A 24,519-nucleotide genomic window follows, 5' to 3' on the forward strand; every position below is an offset into this window, starting at 1 on the left:
TTGGCTGAAGATATCTCTGGTCTGCCGATGTTCATTTTTAATAAATCTTGGAATACTGGGGAAATTGCAGAAAACTGGAGGAGTACTAGTGTTGTGCCCATATTCAAAAAGGGCAAACGGGATGATGCAGCTATTTATTGGCTAGCAAAATAAAACAAAAGCTGATACAGGTTTTAATTGATAAAGAATTAAAGGACAGGAATATAATTAATGCAAGTCAATGTGGTTTTATGAAAATAGGTCTTATCAAACAAACCTGATTTCATTCTTTAATGAGATACAAGTTTGGTTGATAAAGGTAACTGCGTAGATTTAAAATACACTTTTGTGAGGTGTTTGACTTAGTGCCTGTAAGCGAGTCCAGGCACCCCCTCAGGACCAGATACGGCATTGCAGCGCTCCCGCAGGGCTCGTGCCCCCTGCCGGTGGTCACCATTGCTGGAGTAGTAACTCAGGCTGCCCACTGGGTCACCGTCTTAAATCCACTCCTTCTGGTGCCACACTTCTCCAAACGAAGGCGTCCCAAACATGTCTGAAAGGCAAAACCCAATTCTCCTGCCCTATAGGGCTCTGTTCTTCAACCTGTCTTCAAGGTTCGGCCTGCAGCCCCCTTTGCTGGGGATGGTAAGGGAACCTAGTCCCGCCCTTGACTCTGGGCTCTGGCCCAGGGCCCTGTACTGTCCTTTTCCCATGTTGCACTTTTCCTTCAGCCATTTCCTACCTTGCCTCTTTACTTCCTCTCTGGGGCTCTCCGTCTCTTCCCTGTGTTGATCGGGTCTGTCCCAGGCCTCCTAGCCTGTCTCCGTGCTTTGAGCTTCCTTTCCAGCACTGACTGGCCTTCTGACTCAGGGCCCCACAGAGACCACCTTTCTCCTCGCAGGCTCTTTCCCCAGCTGGGCCCTGTCAGCTTTTTGTATACAGGAAATCCCCTGGGCCCTTACGGGTGGGGTTTGTCCTGTTATCAGGTTGGTGTAGCCCCAGGCTCTCCATCCCAAGGGCAAGCCACCCTATTACAGGACCACATGATGTTCAGGTTTTGAAAATGGCCACTTTACAATAGCAGTACAGCACAGATTACGTGGCGTCAGAACTGGCTACCTGACAGAGTTCAAAGTAACCATAAATGGAGAATCGTCACTGAGTGCAGGTGTTGTAGTGGGCTGTAGGGGCTGGTACTAGGCCCAACGCTATTCAGCATTTTTATCTGCGGTCTGGAAGTAAATATAAAATCACTTCTGATAAAATTTGCAGGTGACACAGAGACTGGCAGAGTGGTAAATAGTGATGAGGGCAGGGAGTCAGACAGAAGGATCTGGATTGCTTGGTAAGCAGGCCCATTCAGTCAAAATGGGTTTTTATATAGCCAAATGCAACATTATACATCTAGGGACAAGGAATGTAGGCCATCGCTACCGAGTAGGGCACCTGTGATTCTGAAAAGGTTTTAGCCACTCACAGTGAGCAAGCAACTCAGCATGAGCTCCCAGGGCAATGCTGTGAAAAATCAACCAGTGCAATCCTGGGATGTGTAAGCAGCAGTAGTGCATAGGAGGCAGCAGCTGATTTTACCTCTGTATATGGCCTCACTGAGAAGATACTGGGAATACTGTGTCCATGTTTTTAAAAGGATGTTAGAAAATTGAAAAGGCTCAGAAAAGAGCCACAAATATGATTTGAGAGCTGGAGAAGATGCCTTAACTCTCTCCTCATACAGAGCTCAATTACTTAGGCTATTAAAAAGAAGACTGAGAGATGACTTGGTTATGGAGTATAAGTACCTTCACAGGTAAAAGATTGGCTACTGCATGGCACTGTAATCTAATGGAAGAACTAATGATGGGTGGCTGAAACCAGCCACATTCAATGAGAAATTAGGCCCCAGTTTTTGACTGTGAGGATGATTAACCAGTGGGACAAACTCCTGGGGACGTGGTGGATATTCCCTCTCTTGATGGCTTCAGAGCCAGGCTGGTGCCTTTCTGGAAGATGCTTTAGCCAGACACAAGTGGCTGGATTCCATACAGGGGTAGCAGTGTAAAATGCTATGGTGTGTGGTACGCAGGAGGTCAGACCAGGTGATCTAATGGTCCCTACTGGGCTTAGATTCTATGGATCTGTAAACTAGAGGCTTTTGGTAGCCAGTGACAACCAGTGCAGTGTGTGCCCAGCTCGGGAGCACTATGGTTTGAATCCACAGAAAGGCCTGCAATTGACTCAGCTGCACAGTTGGGGGTGATTGTTTTTCTCCAGGATGGTTCTGATACTAGCAGTGAGTGAAACTCCAAACTGCTTCTGTAAAGAACTGTTGTCCTGTGCCCACAGGGGTAGACAAGAGAAACTCAGGACTTGTCTACATTACCTGCTGGATCAGTGGGCAAGGATCAATCCAGTGATCGATCTAGTCTAGATGCGATAAATCGCACCAAGTGCTCTCCCGTCAACTTCGGTACTCCACCAGAATGAGGAGCGCGAGCAGAGTCGACGGAAGAGCACGGCTTACCGCAGTGAAGACATAGCAGTAAGTAGATCTAAGTACGTCGACTTCAGCTACGCTATTCACGTAGCTGAAGTTGCGTATCTTAGATCAACCCTGCATGGTAGCGTAGACAAGCCCTTAGTTCCTTGTCTTCCAGTGTCTTCCCTCACATCAGTGTGAAGGGAGGAAGTTGCCCTCAAATTCATTCAGCCCTGGTTGAAACTGGAAACTTCTGGATCCTTTCAGTAGGGGGGTTAGCCCGAAAGCGGAACTTTCCTTGCATTAGCCCTGTGCTACTGGGAGTCTGGGTTTCCTTCTGTGTTTGGTGTAATGGTTCCAAGGCAACTAGTGCAGGAGCAGAGAAGGGGAATTTCTGGCACTGTTTTAGTGAGAGCCATTACAAGCAGGTCTCCCCCATCCTGGGCCATAGCTTTCCAACTGGGTACCTTTGTTACATTCCCTCCTAAGACGCCTTTTCTCCTGTTTGTGCTGCAGGGAAGTGGGAGTGCCCTTGGCATCAGTGTGATGTGTGTGGCAAAGAAGCAGCTTCCTTCTGTGAGATGTGTCCCAGCTCCTTCTGCAAGCAGCACCGGGAGGGCATGCTCTTTATCTCCAAATTGGATGGACGCTTATCATGCACAGAGCATGATCCCTGTGGACCCAACCCTCTAGAGCCAGGGGAAATTCGTGAGTATGTGCCTCCCACAGTCCCACCGGCTAACCGTCAAAACACTCAGCCCTCCAACCACCAGCCTGCAGTCCTGGGCCTCAGGCGTCCCCCTTCTGACAGGCTGCCTCTGGCTGTGGCCCTGCGGCTGCAGCCGTCGGACAAGCCCTGCTCCGCTGTGGCCCTGCAGCTGCAGCCGTCGGACAAAGCCTGCTCCGCTGTGGCCCTGCGGCTGCAGCCGTCGGACAAGCCCTGCTCCACCGTGGCCCTGCGGCTGCAGCCGTCGGACAAGCCCTGCTCTGCCCTGGCCCTGCGGCTGCAGCCATCGAACAAGCCCTGCTCTACCCTGGCTCTGCGGCTGCAGCCATCGGACAAGCCCTGCTCCGCCGTGGCTCTGAGGCTGCAGCCATCGGATAAGCCCTGCTCCGCTGTGGCCTTGAGGCTGCAGCCATCAGACAAGACCTGCTCTACCGTGGCCCTGAGGCTGCACCCATCAGACAAGCCTGCTGCTGCCATGGCCCTGAGGCTACAGTCAGATAAACAACCCACCGTTGTATCCCTGAGGCTTCAGCAGTCGGACAAGCCTCTTGCCACCACCACAGGCCAGCAGCCTCTGCCCTCAGATGAGTCTCCTTCCGCTGCTGGACCTCCGTCGCCTCCTCCCACAGATGAGTCTCCAACCAAGGGCCTGGATCCTCTTCCCTCGGACGAGTCTCCCACTGCTTCCCAGGCTCAGTGGCCTCAGCTGTTGGATGAGTCTCCCGCCCTCGCTAGGGTCCCACGGCCTCAGCTGTTGGGCAAGTCTCCCACCAAGGGCCCGCAGCCCCTGCTGTCAGATGAGGCTCCCACCGCCGGGGCCCTGCAGCATCAGGCGTTGGACAGGCCTCCCGCAGCTCCAAGGCTGCTGATGTCTGAGAAAGCACTGAGGCCCGGGGATCAGAATGCTCAGCCAAAAGAGAGGGGAGCCACAGCGGTGGAGCGAACTTGTTTACCTGAGGAGCAGACCCCTCAGCTTGCAGGAAAGGCAGTGACACACGTGGTGCAGGCACCTTGGCCCATGGAGAAATTGCAAACATATGAGCCACCCCACTGGCCCACTGTGGAAGCACTGATGCCTGCAGAGCAGTCCCCTCACACCATAGAGAAATTACAGACACCTGAGCCGCCAACTCAGGCTGATGGGGAGGTGGCATCAGCACCCACAGAGCAGAGCCCTTGGACCACAGAGAGGTTACATACATTTGAACAGACCCCCCTGCCTGCCAGGGAAGCACCAGTGCCCCCAGAGCAGGCTTCATGGCTTGCCAGGAACATTCAGACATTTGAGCAGATCCCTTGGCTCTCTGGAAAAGCACAGACACCACTGGGGCAGGCCCCTTTGCCTGAGCAAAACATAGTGCTAGTCCGTAACCAGGATTCTCCCAGTCAGGAATTGGCTGAATCGAAACCGAAGTGAAGTCAGTGAATGAGGCAGGCAGGTTGCAGTCAGTTTGTTTGGGGAGAGGGATTTTCTTTGTTTTGTTTGTTGTTCACATCTCTGAGCCCAGCCTCGAGCCCAGGCGCTCTCATGACATAAGCAAGGACGTTTACCTAAACCTGAATGTGGCCCAGCCACAGAAAGTGAGCATCAGCAACCTTTTCTTCTTCCTTTTAGAAACGGTAACGTTGAAATAAAGAGTCCACTCCGGATAAAATCTCTAATTCCATTGAAATGGTCACATTACTGATCTAGCGCGTCTGCATGCGAGGTCTGCATCCACAATGGGTTTCCAAAACAGCTAAATGGCCCTGAGGAAGCAATTTCCTTTTTTGTTAACTGTTCTTAATGGAAGCAGAACAACTAGTCTGAACTGGGATCTCAGATGTTTCAAATGATTAAATGGTGCACAGAGTAATGGGACACGTCTTTGCTAGACTCTGAAGAGGGGAAGGGATTTAGCACTTGTGCTGCCCAATTCTCCTTCCCCACAGGGTTTTCCTTTGCAAGTGTTTGCCTGAGTGTGCACATTGGTATTTGTCACCAGTGCAAGGCTCACCAAAACACAGGTGCTGTTGTAAAATGGCGGAGTCCTGTGGACTTAGTGGAGGAGCCTGCTCCTGCCAGACTGTACAGTTCATTCCAGTGTGAGCAAGAGAACTGCTCCTGCGCAGGCCCTGTGATTGGGGGTGGGGGGAGAAGGTCTCTGAAGATACCTTCTGCCAGGATTCTCACTCTTGGATCTTAGCTCTGTAACGTGGGACAGGCGGAATTTCCACTGCACATACAAAGCTGTGAGCTCTGGAGGCAGCTGTAGCAGGGTGGAGCGTGAGTAAGGCCCCTACTGGATGCCGAGCACTGCCTTTGACAGGGTAGAGATGCTGCCCTCTGAACGCTCCAGGCAGTTCCTTCTCCACCTTGGTTGTTACCATGAACTAGCAAACTAAATAGTCTCTTCCTCCCCCATCTCAACCACATGCTTAGGAGTCCTGTTTGCAGAGTGGCTGGTAGCCTAGCAGAGTGAATTCTGTGGAATTCACTCCATAGTGCAGAGTCAAGAAGCTACCATGTCAACACCCTTCCCCTTGGTTAGCCTCTGTATTTCCAACCAAAAATCCCCACAGGAGACTTGAATTACCTGGACTATGTTGAAGTGTCTGTGTGTCAGAAAACCAGCCCCTCAAGGTAGTAGTTCTCACACTGGAACACAATGGCTCTAGCACCTGGCTGGCCTCTCTCTCTCTCTCTCTCCCTTTTCCACTAATGGTAGCTATGCCTGGTGACTTGCCAGGCTGGTATTCCGAGTAGACCTGATGGAGGCAATGACCTTACCTGCCTGCTGAGGCAGAAATACCCTCTGCTGCGGCATTGATATGGTAGAATGACGGGCAGGGACTTAGGCAGTGACGCTTGTGACCTGCGAAAGAGTAGCCGGGCAGTCTGCGTTCGTGCTGCCTACAGTCAGTGCAGTGTGCTATGCCATCGGGAAGCACTGTCTGATCAGCACTGTCTCCCAACTCATTAGCTACATGGCAAACCTGAGCTCCACTGACCTGGGCAGCAGGAGTCCAGCTTCAGCCTGTGTCCCCCATTGTTTCAGAGCGAGCGGTAGGTCTCTCCTCAGAGGGGGGAGCCTTAGTTCTATACTAGCCTCTTTCCTCTGACTCAGGAACAGGTCAGGGCTGGCGTTCAGCTCACGTGTTCTCACTGCTCCAAGAGAGAGCAATAATTAGCTTTGCAGGTTTCTGTGATAGGGAGAGAGATCTCTGTAACAAGGCAAATCCTGCTCCATTCTCCTTTCCAAACTCAGCTCCCCAAGAAAGTGTCCCCTCTGGGCAGTGCTGTCTTGTCTCTCTTCTCCAGTCTGAATCGCGTCAGACCCCTCAGCGTAGCTCGTGACTTGGAAAAGCTTTATGGCTTATGGAATCATAGTGTGTGTTGTTGTTTTTCCGTGAAGACCTGCAGGTCGGTCCCTGATCTCTGCTGAGCTGGGGGAGATGCAAGCAGTTACTATTTTGTGTGACTCCTGCACAAGGGGAATCAGGATGTCTCCTCAGAGCCACTGAGAGAGGATAAACTAAGGGCATTTTATTAACTTTTTAAAATAAAAACAAAATTACAAAAAAAAAACAAAAAACGGTAATGAGGTTCCGTATGTTAAGTATTTATCATGTGTGAGAAGGAAAATAATTCTCTAATTGACATTGATAGCCCTTCCCATGAGCTGGACTTTGCCATGTAGACTGTGTGAGTAGAGTGTCCTCTGTGCCAGCTGCCCAGCCAGAGGAGCTAGAACAAGAAAAGACATCTGCACTGCTTTGTCCAACTCTGTTTTGCAATGTCATGTGTTACCTAGTTATTTGTTTCATGAAAAATAAACTGTGAATATTTTTGGTGCAGGCTATTTTAAATCTTTACAGTGGAGAAGTTCTCAGTGAGCGCAGGTTAGAAGAATCATTCTCATAAATCATGTGTTTAAATCTAGAGTGAGGTTCACAGCAGCAGAATCCCTCCAGCGCACTCAGCAGTTCTTTAGGAGCTCCCGTTTGGATAGTGAAAGTAGATTGAGACATTGCATGACATTTTAAGCCCACAGCCTTACGCCACTCACTTGATTACGCCACTGTTTCTCTTCCCTTGTCCCTCCAGACCTTTTCTGTACAGATCCAGTTTTCCAGTCCACCCATCCTCCAACTGACACGTTTCACAGAGCTGACTTTAGAATAGCTGTGCACCTGCTTGGGTAAATACGAATCTGCACTGGGAAATATCACTTACAGGCAGTGTTTGTGTCAGTTTAGAAGTTAATACAAATAAACACTCTTACACCTAGAGAGTTAGGAGAAGTGAAGAAACCAGGAAGCAGTTGTTCTGTATCAGGTGGAAGGGGCTGTGCAGTTAGTGGGATCTTCCTCTCTGCACGGGGCTGAACTCCCCGGGAGCGGGATGTGCCCTGGCCCCTTGCTAGCGAGCTGCAGAACACTGAAGAACTGTGGCTCTGTGGCCACTTCTGTGTTATCCCAGACTAGAGGACTGAGCTTTTGATACTGATGAGAACATCTCTGTAAGTTAATATGATGGAGAAGAAATTAACAGCTTTATGTCCGAACCCTGTTGGCAACCTTGGCAAACAGGCGAGGGCCTGAAGGGATCTCTGAGACAGAATGCTCTCTTGCCTCTAGATGCGATCCCTGAGACATGCTCTGCTGGAACCAAGGCTGCCTCTATCTGGGGAGGACTAAAGTGACTTCAGCCTCAGGGTCAGACTGGCACACTGTCTGCCAGGTAAATCCACATGAAAGGAAACAAAATTGAATTCCACTGTTTGAGATTGTGGCAGCCAGCTGCATCTGCTGAATTGGATGCTGGAGGAGATATTTGTATTGGGACTGTTTAAATGCCATTTATTTCCTTTGCTACCTTTTAGAATTCGCATCAGTAATTCAAGTCACTGGATTCTTTATATAGAAAATAGCGTCACAAACATGTTAGTGCTCATGTAGGATAGTAGAGAGAGAAACAGTCAGTGTTAAAGTAAATGAAATGAAGTTTGCAGGCCATTCATTCTGACCTTTGCCTTAGATACTGAGCTCTACCGAGATAAATGATTTAATGGAGAAAGGGAGACTCAGGGTGCATCTATACTAGAGGCATCAGTACCAGGTAGAGGGGCTGCCCCACAGGTAAGGTGGAGTTAAGATTTGAACTTACAGCAGGAATTCACCCTCATCGTTGAGGACAAACACATTCTACATAACAAAGAGGCATCGGACATTTTTCCCCCCAAATAGTCTCAGCTGAGGTGTTGCTGCAAGAGGTGGCTCCTGAGTAGATCTAGTGCAAGGGGCGGTTTTTGGAAAGAAGAGTTTTGGGTTAAGAGATGTGTTTTCTGTCTGCTCGTAACTGAAAGTTTCCCCTTTGAGAGACGCTGAAGAAGGTTCATAGAAACCCTCCCGCAAAAGCTCTCTTGCAAAATAGCTGCAGGCTGCCATTGTTCTCCAAGGAACTGAGGTCATTAGCTGCCTTTAGCAAGATGGTCATCACCTCTACTCATCTGCTTCTCTCAGTCCCCTGACTGCATAGAGCTGTTGTCTCCCCTGAGGACTTCACCTGTGGCCTTGGTGCCATTCAGAGCAATGGCAGCAGTGAGGAGGAGGCCAGTGGGCGAGCGTGCCTGTTTGGAAGGGCAGCCTTTGGTGAGCTTCTCTGTAGGATAAGATGCTGTGCACCAGCCTCTTGCTGCTGGAGAAAACACTCAGTACGTCTTTGTGGTCTGGCCCTGGGGTGCACATGTTCCAAGCACTCAGGACCAGAAATGCTTCGATAGCCGTGTCCGTTGGTCCATGTCTGTGCTCTGCTGTGAACTGAGGGCATATAAGTGACAGTGCAGATCAGCGGCCTCTCCAGTTCCTTGCTACTGCTTGCATTTTGGGACGGGTCCTCTTGTCTTTGTTAGTCTCAACCTCATTAAACATGGTTTTAATGGTTTATTGGTTATGTGGCTCCTTTCATTAGTTAGCTAGGGCTTTTCAAGTAGCTGTTAGTGGGGGCAGGAGGTTCCCTCCACTTTATTCCCCCCACGTCAGAGGCATTTACGCCCAAGACCCCAGGTTTCAAGCACTGTGTTGCATGCCAAGTCTTCCTGTTGACCAGTGCTCAGAAGACTTGCCTCTGCTGCCTCCGGGAATCTCACATCCCATCAAAGTGTGAGATCTGCTTCTCCTTCCTCTTCCCCCTTGTGCTGGGCAGTCCGGGCAGCTCAGACTCCGCAGGCACTGATGGAGCTCTCCAGCAGACCTGAGGATGCATGAAGAGGGTAGAGAAAGACACACTCCTCAGAAGACTGACAAGTTCTCTCATAAGTCGTCAAAGAAGAGGATGGCTCCCCACCCCTCGGGGCTGAGTGAGAATCCAAGCCCTGGACCAGGGGCACTCAGAGTTCACAGGGAGCAAGAGCCAGCACTGGCGATACCAGGAGATTCCAGCGCTCTGAAACCCACTTCAAAGCGCTCTTTATAAATGAGGCCACCTTTGGCCTGCTGAAAGCCTTTGGCACAATCCAGCCACCTTCCAGGCTGTCCCAGATAAAGAAAAGCTTGTAACCGAGTCATCTCTGCAGGCGTCCCTGAATGCAGTAAACATGGCTTCCTGTTCTCTGGCTGCCTCAGTCATGAGATGGGCATCATGGCTGCAGGCGTCGGGTCTCCCCGAGGAGGTTCAAGCCACTCTAGAAGATCTATCATTTGGGGGCATGTGACGGGTTGGATCACAGAACCCCTTTGGGGGCTGCCACCCAATGTGCCATGACTACCTCTGCTCCTGCTTTCCCTGCCAGCTCAGGACTCCAGCACCCTGTCTTGCTGAACCAGACGTCTCTCAGTAAGTCTGGTCATCGTGGGGACAGTCAAGAGCCTCGCACCTCCAGTGCTTGTCTGTCCAGTCTCCCCACCCCTTTTGGTGGCCATCTAACCTCTTTTCTTCTGATGTCAGAAGTTAAATGTTGTGACAGATGGGCCTTTGGCATCATCTCAGCCAGCTACACAGTCCAGTCCCTGTCCCTTCTGCAAAATCCCCATCCTCATCCCTCTTCAGGGTCCCTTCTCACCAGGAGCTCCTCAGACAGAAGTGGAATCCGCAATCCAACTAGAAGCAACAGAACTGGTACCTGCTCAATGCCAGGGAAAGGGCTTTTACTCCATATACTTCCTGATCTCCAAAAGGAAGAGGGGCAGGGACCCATCCTGGACTCTGGCAGCTGCCGTTCAGCAGTCCGGATGATGACTGTGGATTTAAAGGATGCCTTTTCACGTACATACAGACAGAAAACTCTTGCTTTCCATGGTGGGGTCAGAGCACTTCCAGTACCTGGTGCCCCCCTGGGGCCTTTTGGCAGCTTTTATGAAAGTCCTGACAGGAGTGCAGCACACCTACACCATCACTGCTACCACGCATATCCCTGTCTAGGTGACTGGCTCCTCAAGGGATGATGGTAGCAGGCAGTGCATACAGCATTCGCTGCTTTGCTTGACCTGTGCCTCTCCTTGGCACTTCAGGTAAACCCAAGAAAGTCTATTTAACATCCACGACTGCAGAATTTATTGGAGCTGTTCTTGACTTGCTTGCACCCAGAATTTACTTACCACAGGACAGATTCCTAACAATGAGAGACCTCAGTATCCAACTTCTCAGTCATCAGACAGTCTGGTCCTAGGCCATGTGATGACACGCACCTACACCCATCCCCAGGCTTCCCCACTGCAGTCTCCAGGCTTGGCTGAGGAAAGTCAACGCAAGGACTCCTCAGACAAGAGAGTCGCCCTTCCTTCCAGCATTCGGGCATCTCTCACCTGTTAGGAAAAGGGAGTCGATATTTGTGGGGATTATCTTTGCTCCCACCCCACTGCCAAAGACACTTGTGACATGCAGCCTGACTTGGCTGGGGGCCCACCTGCGTGACTACAGAGATCAGAGTTCCTGGACTTTGCAAGAGTTCACATGCCACATCAACCTGCTCAAGCTTTGGGCCATCCACAAAGCATGCATACAAGTCCTCCCCTCTATCTGAGCCACCCTGTCCAGGTCTGATCAGACAATATGACCACTCTTTGCTATATTAACAAGGTCTGCATCATTCTGCAGGGAGGCTGTCCAGCATCAGCTCATCCTCTCTGCAGTGCACCTACTGGGGAGAATGAGAACTCCCTAGCGGACAGCCTCGGCAGGCGTCCTCACGCAGACCATGAAGGGGAGCTCCACTTGATCCAGTGACTTCTTGGCAACCCAGGACAACAGGAAGTACCTGATTTATTGCTTTTGCTATACATTTGCCTACAGCCATTTCTGGACCTGTCGTCACAGAGTGGGGACAAGGACCACCCATCCCAACCCATATTTCTTCATCTGACAGCCTGTTTTTTGGATGGGCAACAGACTTAGAGAGATTCTACTCAAAGATCCATGCTTCTCAGTAGCAGGAAACCCTCTATAAGGAAGTGTTACGCTGCTGAGTGGAAGCAGCTCTCCATGTGGTGTCAAAGGCACAGTTTGCCTCCAGAGGAGTCTGGCATTCTTCTTGTCTTGGACTGTCTCCTCTCCTGGAAGTCAGCAGTGCTGTTCATCATTTCATTAAGGGTTTATTTAGAGCTGTCGATGCCTTTCATCCTCAGTAGAGGACTGGTCAGTTCATCAGAATGTTCCCACGGTATCAAGACCACCTCTGTCCTGGGACCTGAACTTGGTCCATTTCCAGCTCATGAAACCACTGTTTGAACCCTGAGCCTCCACCTCAGTCCTGCTCTTTGGAGGTAACCATCCTTAAAGCTGTTACCTTGGCCAGGAGAATGGGTGAGTTTGGGCCCAGTGGCAGACCTGCCTGATCCTGTCATTCACAGAGACAGTGTCCTTGAGATTGTATCCCAAGTTCCAGCTGACTTCCACTGTAACCAGCCGTTCACCTGCCTGTGTATTACCTGGATTTTCAAAGGAATAGTGAGGGCAGGAGGCTGCTCTCTGGATGCTGGATAGCTCGGGTTGTTCTGTCGGGATGGGACAAGGCCCTGCAGGAGATTTCCACGGCTGTGTGTCCATAGCTGTGAGGATGAAAGGAGAAGCAATATCTTCTCCAAGACACTCAGAATGGATTTCCAGCTGCATCCTTCTCTGCTCTGAGAGGGCGGGAACCCCTCCTCTCCAGGCTGTCAGGGCTCATTCGACCAGCGCACAAGCTGCTGCAGTGGCATCCTGCCAAGGGACCCCTCTGAAGTTTGTAGAGTGGTGACTTGGCACTCCGGTCACGTGTTCACAGGACACTAGTCACTGAATCAGGCCTCAGCTGAGGACGCTTCCTTCGACTCAGCCATTCTGTGAGCTGTGTGCAGAACTCGTCTTGCCCTGGCCACCTGCCTGGGACTCACCCACAGTGAGTAGCCATTGGGACCAAAAGAGAAGGTTCTTTTTCTTCTGTGTGGTCGCTGCAGACCCAGCCTCGTCCTCCAGCTTTGGATCCTCACAGGGTTCATGGTAGAGTAGGAATTGGAGAGGCCGTCGGTCCATGCAGCCGCTTATCCCCTTGGTTCACAGCACAAGGAGACGCAGGGTACGTGAGTGGCCCAACAGACACCCCTATTGAAGAATGTCCAGTCCTGGGCTCCCAGAGCACGTATGGATCCACAGTGAATACCTGCTGTGACATCTCGAAGCTCTCCCATTACTATAAGTAACCTTCCTTTATGAAGAATAACTGCAAAATAATAGCACTTAATACTAATGAGGTCTTTTCAAAACCTACCTGTTGCACCAAATCTATCCAGCAGGGAGAAATGGGGGCGTGTGTTCGCACTGGGGAATATGGAGGGAAGGGGTAGGGGGCATTGCACTGCTCTGATGATGAAAAACAACGGCAAATGCAGCTTAATTATCCACCTCGGCACTGCTCCCAAGTACAGAAAGCTGCCAGCGCACTGGTGAATCCGGACATAAAAATTAAAATTTTAAAAGATGGTTAAGGCTGATGCTACATATCTTCAGATCATTAAAAATATCCCTTGGTAGCTGTTGCTTTGTGAGTTTTGTTTACTGATCACATATGAATACTTTAGTAGTTAAAAAGAAAACAAATCCCCAGAGAAAAACGTATGATGGAGTTAAGGTAGAGAATACATATTAGTAAATTAGGGTAAAATATACAGGGATGTTGTGATTGATTTAAAACTAGCATTATTAAACCCAGGGAATTTGAAGTTAATGTTAAACAGAAAAGAAATACAGCATGTTAAGATGAGACTATGCACAGTTAAGTTGTGTAAACAACTTTAACTCATCCCTGTAAAGGCAGAAATGAAAAATGGGGAAAAGCCTCTGTCTGGAAAAGTCAGTTCAGTTTAATCGGAGATCACAGGCACTGATGAGCATCAATCCTAACTGAATGGTTCTTGACTGACATCACTACGGGGCGGAGGCAGGGTTGTTTGGGAGTCTGAACTGTGCATTTCAACACCTTAACGTGTTTGGATTTCTGTTAAATTTAACCTTAACACTCAATGTACATCTCTCGACTGTACAGTGCCCTGAATTACTGCATCGCACTGAGCCTTACACCGTTGGAACCTAGCTGCTAGCTGGGAACATTACAGTAGAACTTGCCGTGATCCTGAGCCACTCGTGCAGACATCGGTTCTGAAGAGCTGCTCAGCACATGGTGTCAGTTGCCTGAGGCTTGTCTACAATAGTACATCTCCTTGCTAGTACTGCACCATTGGAAGCAGCTGTTGGGATCCAGTTACTAACTTGTCCAATGTAACAGGCCTCCCTGCTCATTGGGTTCTTGTGTCCTTGGAGAAGGGACAGATCTAGGGGAGATTATCAACACTTGTTCCTTCACTTTCCCGTTGGCTTCAGCAGGAGCTTTGTATGGCGCGAGCTAGCTGGGCTCCTGGCGACCAGGTAATAAAGTGAAAGCAGATTCCTTTCTTTAGAGACGTCCTGATGTGATGTTCTCAGTGAAGCCAGCCAGACCCCTCTGCCATCTTGGCAGCAGAGTGATATGCTGCACCGTGGGCTAGAGGAGTGGCTGTGGGAGGCCGGACCGGGAGTACCCGATCTACCTCTTGGGGAAATCTCGACAAATAGTGCTATGTCCTGTTGCTAGGGAACGTGGTAATCTTACATTTGCCCTTGGCTAAATACTTGGGCTCTCGTGGTGCTATTGTACAGAGTTTGGCTGCTCAGCACAGCCAGGCTGAATTCCTGTCCCCCAGCCCTGCGGCTGCAATTCCTTTGCAAGCTGAATCCTTCCTTCTCTGGTAGCGGGGCTGGGCCTTTGTTAGAGTGGCTGAAACAGACAGGACAGGGCTCACAGGAACACCCACATTGTTCTGATGTTATCCAGATTTGAGCCGCCTTCAAAGCAGACCAAGGTGCCAGCGAGTCTGTGTTTAAAAAAGAGAAAAAAGACCTATGCATGGGCTGTGTTACCGTAGGGGACTGAGCTGGCTTCAGTTTTATGGTGTTTCAGAACCATTGACCTAGAGGAACTGGATTTTGGACCTTTATGCTTGGAACCTGTAAAGCAAACTGAACAGTCAGCATGCTCTGTTGGTGTCTGCAGGGAGGATAAAGGATTAGAAAGAAGTCAGTTAAGCTACTTGCAGACCCATATGATACAGGAGTTTGAGAACCAATCAGTCAGACACGGGAGAATGGAATTAGAGCATTAGCAAGATCACTGCCTTGAGATGGGCAGGGGCTAATGGTGCTGAAAGTTCTGTATTTTCTAACAAGCAGTTAGTGTGTTAGCAAGTGAGAGATGCTCCTGGAGCAATGGTAGAGCAGCTTGGCAGCAGAGGCCTGGCCTTGCATACACTTGACACTCTGCCCCCTGATCTGCCATTGTTAGGACAGTGGGAGCCTGGTGTAAAGTGCACACGGCTTTGACAAGATCCTACCCCTGCCCACTGGGCTAGCCCCCATGCCATGGCAGAACTGGGAGTGGAAAGTTGTGCTCAGCCTCAGGGTTGGCCCTTTCCTGTTGCATTGGTTCTCCCGAACACTGCATTAGGCTTGTATCAGTCCAGTAGCTTCTTCAGTCCTGGGGCTCGCACTGCAAGGCAGGGAGGCGGGTGTCAGAGCCTGCAGGGAAATTCTTTCTGACCCCTCCTTCTCCCCCCCCCCCCCCCCCGTCAGCAACTGGAGCAAGATGTGCCTCTGCAGGGCCTTTGTCTGCTGTGACCAAGGGAGGGGTACCCCCTCCTTGCCCTGAGGAATAAATGATGAAACAAGGGATGGATCAGGTTTATATGAAGCTGCTTAAAAGTTCAGGGGAGAAATGTTTGTAAAAAGCGAAGCACCCCTCGTCTGTATGGGGCACTGCCAGCGCTCTCTGCTTAAACTACACTCCTCTTCCTTAGCTGAAGGAACTAAGAGGTTAGGACTAACATCACAAGGTCATGCAGCAGAGAGGGGGGCTGTAGAGGCAAATTGCTCCAGTGTGATTAGTGCTAACGATCTGAATGAAGAATGCGTGTGATAGCTTTCCTACTTGAACATCATGTCAGGCCTCTCACACACTGGGTGCCCTGGGGTTGGTGAGATGGACACCGTGCAGGGCCCATGCTGTAGCAAAACTTCCACTGAAGTAACTGGGAATAGTGCCTGGGTAACAACTGCAGGAAGGAGTTGCCAAGTATCACTGTGGTCTGCCATGACTGTGCCAGTGCTTTATTTGTGTGTGCACGCAGGGAGCAGTGGATGAACACAGCAGCACATGGGAGTTTGTGAAAGATTGTCTGGTCTCACCTGCCCCAAGTCCTGTGCAAAGAACATGCGATGGAGCGAGAGAGGCATATATATTTACAGTATATATCTATTATTTTTAGAAGAGAGAGAAGGGGAGTGTCTCGGACCATTGATTAATTTCACTTTGCTCCCCTTAGAATGTTGGCTGTGTATGTGAAACTTATGATAATGAAAAGAGGGTTGGCCTTCTCCAGGTGCTCCCAGAACATGTACTGTAATTCTTTGTATATAGAAGAAAACAATTACTGTAAAGTAAAGTTTAACTTTACTCTTGACTTTGTTGTGTGTGTTTTGTCTCCCTGAGGTCGGGCAGGTGCTGGTTAACAAGCAGCATGAGATTCTACCTGTAGTCTCTGTGCAGTGACGGCTTGCGAGGAGCGCAGCTGGTGAGTGATGTACATCTCCCTCTGTGGATGAGTTTCATCCAGTCTCACACAGGGAGGTCAGCTCAGCTACCAGACTCTCCTGGCTGGTGACACATTGCTGTGAACAAATTGGTAGCCCACCCCAGAGCACTGCTCTAGAGATAGTCATTGCTCCCCAAGTAGAGCAAGCTGCCCATTCAGGGGAAGGTAATGGTAGGCTCATTCTAACATGGTTATTTCTATAGTGCCCAATGGCAGAGTCTCTGCCTCCGAGTTTACATGGCAAATGAGCTGAACCGAAAAGCAGAATTGAGTGAGTCTGAGTCACGTTAATGCCACCATTGGAGTTTTCATTTTTTTAATCTAATGCTTTGGAGTCCAGAAAATTAGAGGCACTGAATCTCTGTTGTGCGTCCTGTTGCCTCCTCTGCAGGAGGTACTGGGGTGAGTGGAAGTTACCTTGGGATGACCTGGCAGCAGTTCAGGCACCCCTTGTGATGGGCTAGCCTCTAGCTCAGATACTTACAGCCAGTCGTCGCTACGGATATCTGGCCTGCAGCAAAAAGCTCAGGGGTCTAGGCTAGGCTTGCAGCAGCTTCTCTTGGCTGGGATGGATTGGATAGAGGCAAGGTACAATAGTACAGGCAGGAACCAAGGTTTGAGAGCTTGGGCTGGATGCTAGATTTCCATTCCAAGAGAAGCCAAAGGCTCCAACTCCAGCAGCAACTGCCCACTGAAATGTTTGAGTGGGAGAGAGCAGATGCGGAGAAAAATTTCTTCTGCCTCTCCGAAAGAATGCACAGCAGCCTGGGGAGAAACAGCACAACATCCAGGTCTTTGAGGCCAAGATCACCAGCAAGAGGCTGCCAGTGCACAAAAAAATCGGCTACACCAGCACTTCCTGGTGCTCACAGGGTGTCTTGAGCCCAGCCTCCATCTCAGGAAGAAATGTTCATAGTGGTGTCTGCAGTCGTTCACGTGTCTATGAGAAGACAGCTCCGGTTGGTACTGAGAACACCGTTACCCATTTGGCGGGGTGGCCGTGCTGCAGTGTTTACAAAGCAGCATCGTGGGAGGGTATATTGACCTTTTTCTGGAAGATTGGCTGATCGAGAACAGTGCTGGGTGTGTGGAAAAGAATTGAGATCCTGGAGTGTACGCTGAAGGAAGCATGGACCGCTGTAATTTCCCCACTTGCTCCCCAGAGCCAAGGAGCGGGCAGAGGTCCCTGTGGCCAGGGGGAGCCATCAAAGGTTTGAATTGGCTCAACAAGCTTCAGCGTGCCTTCAGCTAAGGGCCTGTCCTGGAAATCAGTCAAGAACGTCTTATCTGTGGTACTGGAGAAGAAACAGGCAGAGCTTGGGATAAATGAGGTGACCTGATCCTATCTCTACCTTTGCTTCAACCCCAGAGCTTTGAGCCTGAGCTTCATTTTATTCTCCAGTGCACTTACCCAGTGAGAAACTGAGAGCCAGTTCCTAGAGGCACCAGCCAGGCTCACCTACAAGTGCAGACACGCCAGGACTAGAGGAGATTAGAGAGGCATGACGGTAATGCACATAGAGGGAACTGAGCAGGGTTGGTTCATCAGGAAGCCGGAGGAGGTGAAAACCTTGGGCCTGGGGGCCATGCTCTCTTGCCACCGGGGGGCCCATAGGTTCCTGGCCAGCTGCTGCTGAAAGGACACATTCCTCCCTTCTGTGGCAGGCAGAACATCCCCACAGGTCCCAAAGCACCAGCTCTATCTGTCCTGGCTTCCCCAAGAACACCCAGCTGGCCTCATGGATCACAATGCACTTTATTTACATTTATATAACTTAATAGAAGCCATTTAAATAACCTACGAAGAATCAGGCAACATATCCCAGGGAACACATCGGCCACAGCTAGACATGACCTGAGCTGCAAGGACCAGCTGGGGAAAGCAGCTATTCCAAACACTCTTCACTAACGTGCAGACACTTGGTGTCCATCACAAGGGAGCTGAGTCCTGCCGAAAGTGAGTCTGAGTCTCCTTTGCTTGTCAAGTCCCGTGGAGGAGAGAGCCAGGCAGGGGGGATCCTGTACTCCATGCTGCCAGGGGCCAGGCATTCCCTACAGCTTACGTACAGCAGGCAGAAAACAAACAGTCCGAAGAGCAGGAACTGCAAACCCAGCGAGCTGGTTTTTCTTGGCAGCAGGGGACACGTTCAGTGGTGGCAGCAGCTGTAGAAGTAGGTGCTGTTCTTCTGGCTCAGGTCTACGCCTTCATCCTCTGAAAAGAGAACACGAGTGAAAGGGGGCTGCTGCCTCTTCTGTGCCCAGCTCAGCAGGATGCTCGGTTTCAGCCCATAGAGCCAGCCTCTGTGACCGGCTCTGTAACCACCATGCCAGCCTAAGACTAAACTAAGGACCTGAAGGTGGGTGCCAGACTGCAGCAGACAGAGCTTAGGGAAGAGACACAAGTGGACCAGGTCTTAGAATCCACTTCTCTGATCACAGCCCCTTGAATCAGGGAGCCCTCAACCTGAAGAATAATTCCTGCCGGGTTTCCTGCTGATCTTCTGGTTAGGCCCCTGTGGGCCCAAGCCCAGGAACCTGCCTGACTGCTGCCTCTTCCACACCAGTCCCCCTCCCAGGGCTGAGGAACACGTGGCTGAGTGCTCCCCCAGGGCGGGGCAGGAGCCAGACCTGCCAGTAGAGCATGGGGTAGGAAATGCAACACGCAACGACAAATAGAGTGTGTTTCTCTCCAGCCTTTCTGCTCTAGTCACCCTGGAACAGCAGCAGGTGCAGTGTGTGCAGATGGAAATGGGATTTTCAGGTTTGACAGCAGCCCCTTAAAATTCCAGTGAACTAGGAGCTCATCCTGCCAGTGCAGTCTGCCATGGCATATACCCCCTTCACCATCACCAGACATCAACCTGTTTTTTCCTGGCGCAGGCCCGTGGGGAATCCATCATTCCCTGCACCCCAGCACACAGGAGTCTTGCTCTCGTGTGCACCTCGAAGCAGCGTGAGGGGACATCAGTCCCTGCTGACAAATGGAGGTGAAGGGGGAGCCAGCACCACTGCTGCAAGCTGTGCTGATGGTGCAGTGAAGGCTGTAGCTTTCCACACGTTCACCGGGCTGAGTTCCAGCATCTCCTCTCAGCTTTGGCTGGGTGCATCTCACCTCGGAGCCTCAGCAGAAGAGCAAATGAAGGAAATGGATCTGGATCAGCAGGCACCTGCAGCAGCACTGAGAACAGATCCATGGGAACAGAACAGGGACTCATGGACTCCCTGCACACCAGGACCTCAAGAAACACCCAACCTCTGAACCACCCCTTCCCTTGCGAGGAAGCAAATGCCCTGAACATAGGCCTGGGCTGAACTGAGAGCATTAACGAAGGGGAAGTGACACCCGATTGCTCCACTACATGAGTGTGTTCCCCTCAGGTAGCATGACAAACCTACACCAGCCGGAGAGCAAGTGGAAAAGGTTCACACTGCCACTGACTTGGCTGGTGCGTGGGACTCAAGGCAGAGGGTCCTCTTCTCCCACTCACCTGTCATCACCTGGAAGGCCATGAACTGGACATAATCCTCAGCCACCTTCTGAAACAGCTCATCTGGGACAGGAAGGGGAGAATGAGCGTCTCCTTGGCACTCCTAGCACAAGCTGTAGTGGGGTGGGGCCCTCGAGCTCCCAGGAGCAGACAATTCCCCAGTGTGGGGCACTAATCCGCAGCCCTGGGCAGACAACCCACTGCAGGGACCTTCACTTACCCTCCAGCACTAGAGGAGTGGGGCAGAATCTGCTTCACTGCAGAGGCAGCCAAAGGGGCGAGACCCAAAGGCTAGCTGTGACCCACACAGGCCGTCTCCTATAATGCCTAGGTGCAGCCAACGGACCCAAGCCAGAGCATGGCATTATGGGACTGGGGATCTCCCCAGACTGCTCCCTGCATTAGCCCTGACAGGACAGACAAGTAATTCTGCTGAACTGCCCTCCCTCCCCTACCACACTGGCACTGCTGTGCCACAAAACCTGGCAGCAGCCAGCTCCAGGGCACACCTGGGGGTGGATGTGCAGGGCATGTTTAGGTAGGAAGATGGCCAAGACAGCGACCCCCCTAACCTGTACGGTCACCCCCCCTGCCTGCCTGCTGTTCTCCAAGCACCCACCAGGGGCCAAGGGGTAACTCACCCACGCTCTGGCCTGTCTTACTGGAGGTTTCAAAGAGCTCAGCCTTAATCTCTGAAATACAAACAGGTTAGTGCCAGAGGGTGCCTGTGCTGTCTGCAGCAGGGTGAGGGCAGGTTCCCCACCACTGCCTGCCAGCCCCCCAAGATTCCTCCTGGTAACCACCCTGAAGCAAGAGCTGCAGCCAGGGTCACCAAGGCAGCCAGCCAGCAGGCAGAACAAGCTGGCTCCACCCCACCTTGTCCCCCCCAAGGACAGGAAGTGCTGCTTCTGCCTGGCTCCTCGCCACTCAGCACCATCTCCCACCAGCCAGGGCCCTGACCTGCCCAAGACTCTTCTGTGTGTGGGGACTTGGTGGTAGGGCACAGGCTCAGTTTACTGAGTAGCTCCCATTGTGACATTCCCAGCTCCTGCTTAACTCCCCCCCGTGTGCATGAAACTAATGGCAAATCAAGCCAAGACCTTCCCTTTCAGCTCCTGCTCTGCAGGTGAGCGCTGGCTCCCTGTCTGCCTGCCGAGTTGGGACTAACGTGACAGGCGGCACCTGACTGGCATAAAACAAAGCTAAGAGCAGAGCACTGGGGTGGTCCCTGGACTCCAGAGCTCTACCTCCCCTGGAGCGCGAGGGCGACCGGGAACGGCAGCGCTGTGTGCTCAGAGGAAAGGCAGAGATGTACCATCTGCGTAATCCTGCACATCATGGAAGTCAATGCCCCGCTTCTTCCTGTCCTCTTCTAACAGGTCGCTTTTGGTGCCACACAGATAGATCCGGCAGTTCTGGAGCAAGAAGAGAACAGGACAGTTGTCTGTGCAGAGACTGCTCAGAGGGAACAGCTTCAGGCCCCCCCCAGCCACCCTCTCCCCCCATGCATACACACTCCCCAAGCATGCTTTCCACAATCACCTCTCCACACCAGGTGGCCCTGCCCCCCTAGTCACATACTGCCGTGGCGTCCCATACAGCCACACACCCACTGCCTGGAGCACAGCACCTGTGTGCAGAGTCTCGCCTTTGGCCTGAGGCAGACACACCTGCTAGCAGCAGGATGGGGGGAAGCCCCAAGCTTTATGCTGGGTAGGAATGGGGTTGGCTGCTGCATGCTGGGCTGAGTGTGTCGGGGGCTCAGTGCCCTGGCAACTTCTGGAAACAGCTCCTCAAAGGAAGGAAAATCCCTCCAACTGTTTGACCAGCTCAGAGGCTCCAGAAGGAAAGTGTGAACTAACCCCCCTCCCCACAGCAGCTCCAGAACCTCTCCCTTCTTCCCTGCCCATGGTCCCGGACTGGGAGCAGAGAGTGACTCACCTCCTCAAAGTTCTGCAGCTCCGTCACCCAGAACTTAGCTCGCTGAAAGCTGCTGCTATCTGTGAGATCTATGAGATGGGAGCAGTCAGGCACTGCCCTGCCCCCTCCCCATGCCTGCAGGGAGCACAGTAAGACCCCCAGCCAGCACGAACAGATGCCTAGTGGAGGAGTTCAGCTAAGGGGTGAACACCCTGCGGCAGCACTGGGGATCCTCTCAAGCAGCCAGAAAGCTGCCTCGGTGCTGGGGGTGAGGGCAGGTGCCACCTTCTAGCTGGTAGCTGAGCCCCATCTTGGTCTTGGTGGAACACTGAAAATTCTCCCCTTCCAGGGATTAAAGAAATAGATGAGAGCTAGCAGCACAACTGCCAGGGGCCTCCGCCTCCCCTGCTCAGAAGGCTGGGGACGGATTGCCTCATTTCCTTCAGAGGGAGCTCCCTCAGGGCACGGCTCCCCACTACAGACCAGTGACCAGCGCATGCTCCGGGGTGAGGATCATAGGTGCTGGGAACAGCATGGCTGCAGTGACAGCCAGGTGCCCTGGGCAAAGCCCTTACCGTAACACACAATGGCAGCCCTGGCCCCTCGGTAGTATATCCGACTCATGGCCTCATACCGCTCCGACCCAGCCGTGTCCTAGGAAGAACAACAGAAAAGCCATCACTTTCCGTGCCCCACTGGAGAGATCCCACAGCCTTGCTCTCCGCCTCCCGCCCAGTCAAGCCGAGGCCCCAGCAACAAGAGACCAGGGAAGTTCACCCGAGCTAGGACTTAGAGATGGCCCTGTGAGAAGCCAGTTGCTCAGCAGCGCTCCATGCAGAGCCCCCAGCTTCCAGGCCCCTTGCTGCCACAAGCAGCAGCAGTTCCCATCAGAAACCTGTGGGGTTTCCCCCACTTTAAAAGTAGCTAGAGCTGCTGGCAAGGTCATGAAGCCATTTCAGATCAGACTTACCCAGATCCCCAAGGTTACTGTCCGGCCCCTGACTGACATCACTTTGGCCACAAACGCAGCCCCGATCGTCTAAACAGAAATAGAAGAGATGGAAGCAGCAGTTCGCTCAGTATTCCTGGTCCCTTAGGCTTTGCCTCTCAGTTTGCCAATCCCAAGAGCCCCTTTGAGGGACAGTAGGTTTTAGGAATCCCATCCAATCTCCCTCCAAGCCAATTCCCTCGCCCAAACTCATTTGCACTAACCCTCTTGTGGTGCTCTTTTGGACAGTTCCACTTTGTTTCTAGCCATGGTCACTGATTCTCAAGCACTGACCCAAAGGGCTTGGCTGTAAACAAAAACTGCAGCTGGCATTTCAAACAAGTCTTTGCAAAGCTTTCTATGCATAGACGAGATAAGCCAGGCTGTGGGACGACAGGCCAGATGCAGTCAGGGACGAGGCCAGTGTTCTGCTGGCATCCCAGCTGCCTTGTGATAATCATCAAGGTCCCCTATAGCAGTTTGAGTCCCCCACGAGGGGGCGACAGCCTGCCCTGCCCCCGGGGGTCCCCGAGGCAGCCGGGGCGGAGGCCATGCTTACGTTCTGGTAGGGTCCCCGAGGCAGCCGGGGCGGAGGCCATGCTTACGTTCTGGTAGGGTCCCCGAGGCAGCCGGGGCGGAGGCCATGCTTACGTTCTGGTAGGGTCCCCGAGGCAGCCGGGGCGGAGGCCATGCTTACGTTCTGGTAGGGTCCCCGAGGCAGCCGGGGCGGAGGCCATGCTTACGTTCTGGTAGGGTCCCCGAGGCAGCCGGGGCGGAGGCCATGCTTACGTTCTGGTAGGGTCCCCGAGGCAGCCGGGGCGGAGGCCATGCTTACGTTCTGGTAGGGTCCCCGAGGCAGCCGGGGCGGAGGCCATGCTTACGTTCTGGTAGGGTCCCCGAGGCAGCCGGGGCGGAGGCCATGCTTACGTTCTGGTAGGGTCCCCGAGGCAGCCGGGGCGGAGGCCATGCTTACGTTCTGGTAGGGTCCCCGAGGCAGCCGGGGCGGAGGCCATGCTTACGTTCTGGTAGGGTCCCCGAGGCAGCCGGGGCGGAGGCCATGCTTACGTTCTGGTAGGGTCCCCGAGGCAGCCGGGGCGGAGGCCATGCTTACGTTCTGGTAGGGAGCCGGGGCGGAGGCCATGCTTACGTTCTGGTAGGGCCCCGGGGCGGAGGCCATGCTTACGTTCTGGTAGGGCCCCGGGGCGGAGGCCATGCTTACGTTCTGGTAGGGCCCCGGGGCGGAGGCCATGCTTACGTTCTGGTAGGGCCCCGGGGCGGAGGCCATGCTTACGTTCTGGTAGGGTCCAACGAGGAAGCGGTTGTGGACGTATCTCTCCACCAGGCTGGTCTTGCCCACATATTCCTTTCCCAGCATTACTACTTTGACATCCACACGCTGCCCACTCATTCTCCTGCCACTGCCAGCCTGTGCCCGACCAGGGCTTCCTGCTGGGTCCGGGCGCTTGTGTGAGCAGCGCCAGGCCTGGGGTCGCTCTAGCTGGCTGAGCGAGACGGGCGCCGCACGCAGGCGAGGAAAGAGCGAGTCAGGCGGAGGATTTCAGCTGCAGCGCGGAGACACCACGGGAGGGACGGGCTGACACTACAGACCAGGGTCAGGGAACCGCAGCCTTTACCGAGCCAGATCCAGCCTCCCCCGCTGACAGCCCCGGGCGCCTGGCTGGGCGGGCCCAGGGCGAGCATCGCAGGGCCCAGAAGCTGCTGGGGAGCAACAACCAAACGGCGGGGCAGGACCTGGGGAGGCGGGGAGACAAGAGCCTCGCAGGGCGGGGGGAGCCGGGCGGGG

General features: G+C 52.6%; 2 protein-coding genes across 5 annotated transcripts in view; one reads left to right on the forward strand and one right to left on the reverse strand.

The window, feature by feature from the left end:
• Positions 1–16,187, forward strand: part of NSD1 (nuclear receptor binding SET domain protein 1) — a 124,385-nt gene extending 108,198 nt beyond the window's left edge. For all 4 annotated transcript variants that reach the window (XM_075068221.1, XM_075068220.1, XM_075068222.1 and 1 more), the window contains one exon: positions 2,972–16,187. In XM_075068221.1, coding sequence (XP_074924322.1) covers positions 2,972–4,599 — 1,628 coding nt within the window. In that variant the 3' untranslated portion in view covers positions 4,600–16,187. The remainder of the gene's footprint in view (positions 1–2,971) is intronic.
• Positions 16,188–18,056: 1,869 nt separating this feature from the next.
• On the reverse strand, positions 18,057–24,293 carry RAB24 (RAB24, member RAS oncogene family). The gene is made up of 8 exons (XM_032794792.2): positions 24,007–24,293; positions 22,698–22,766; positions 22,303–22,381; positions 21,749–21,816; positions 21,123–21,222; positions 20,449–20,499; positions 19,808–19,870; positions 18,057–18,531 (listed from the first exon to the last, which is right to left on the reverse strand). Exons 1-8 carry the CDS (start codon positions 24,121–24,123, stop codon positions 18,467–18,469), a joined length of 612 nt encoding a protein of 203 aa, XP_032650683.1. The 5' UTR covers positions 24,124–24,293; the 3' UTR covers positions 18,057–18,466.
• Between the last annotated feature and the right edge of the window lie 226 nt (positions 24,294–24,519).

The sequence above is a fragment of the Chelonoidis abingdonii genome, chromosome 7 (genome assembly GCF_003597395.2).
Source record: "Chelonoidis abingdonii isolate Lonesome George chromosome 7, CheloAbing_2.0, whole genome shotgun sequence".
NCBI lineage: Eukaryota > Metazoa > Chordata > Testudines > Testudinidae > Chelonoidis > Chelonoidis abingdonii.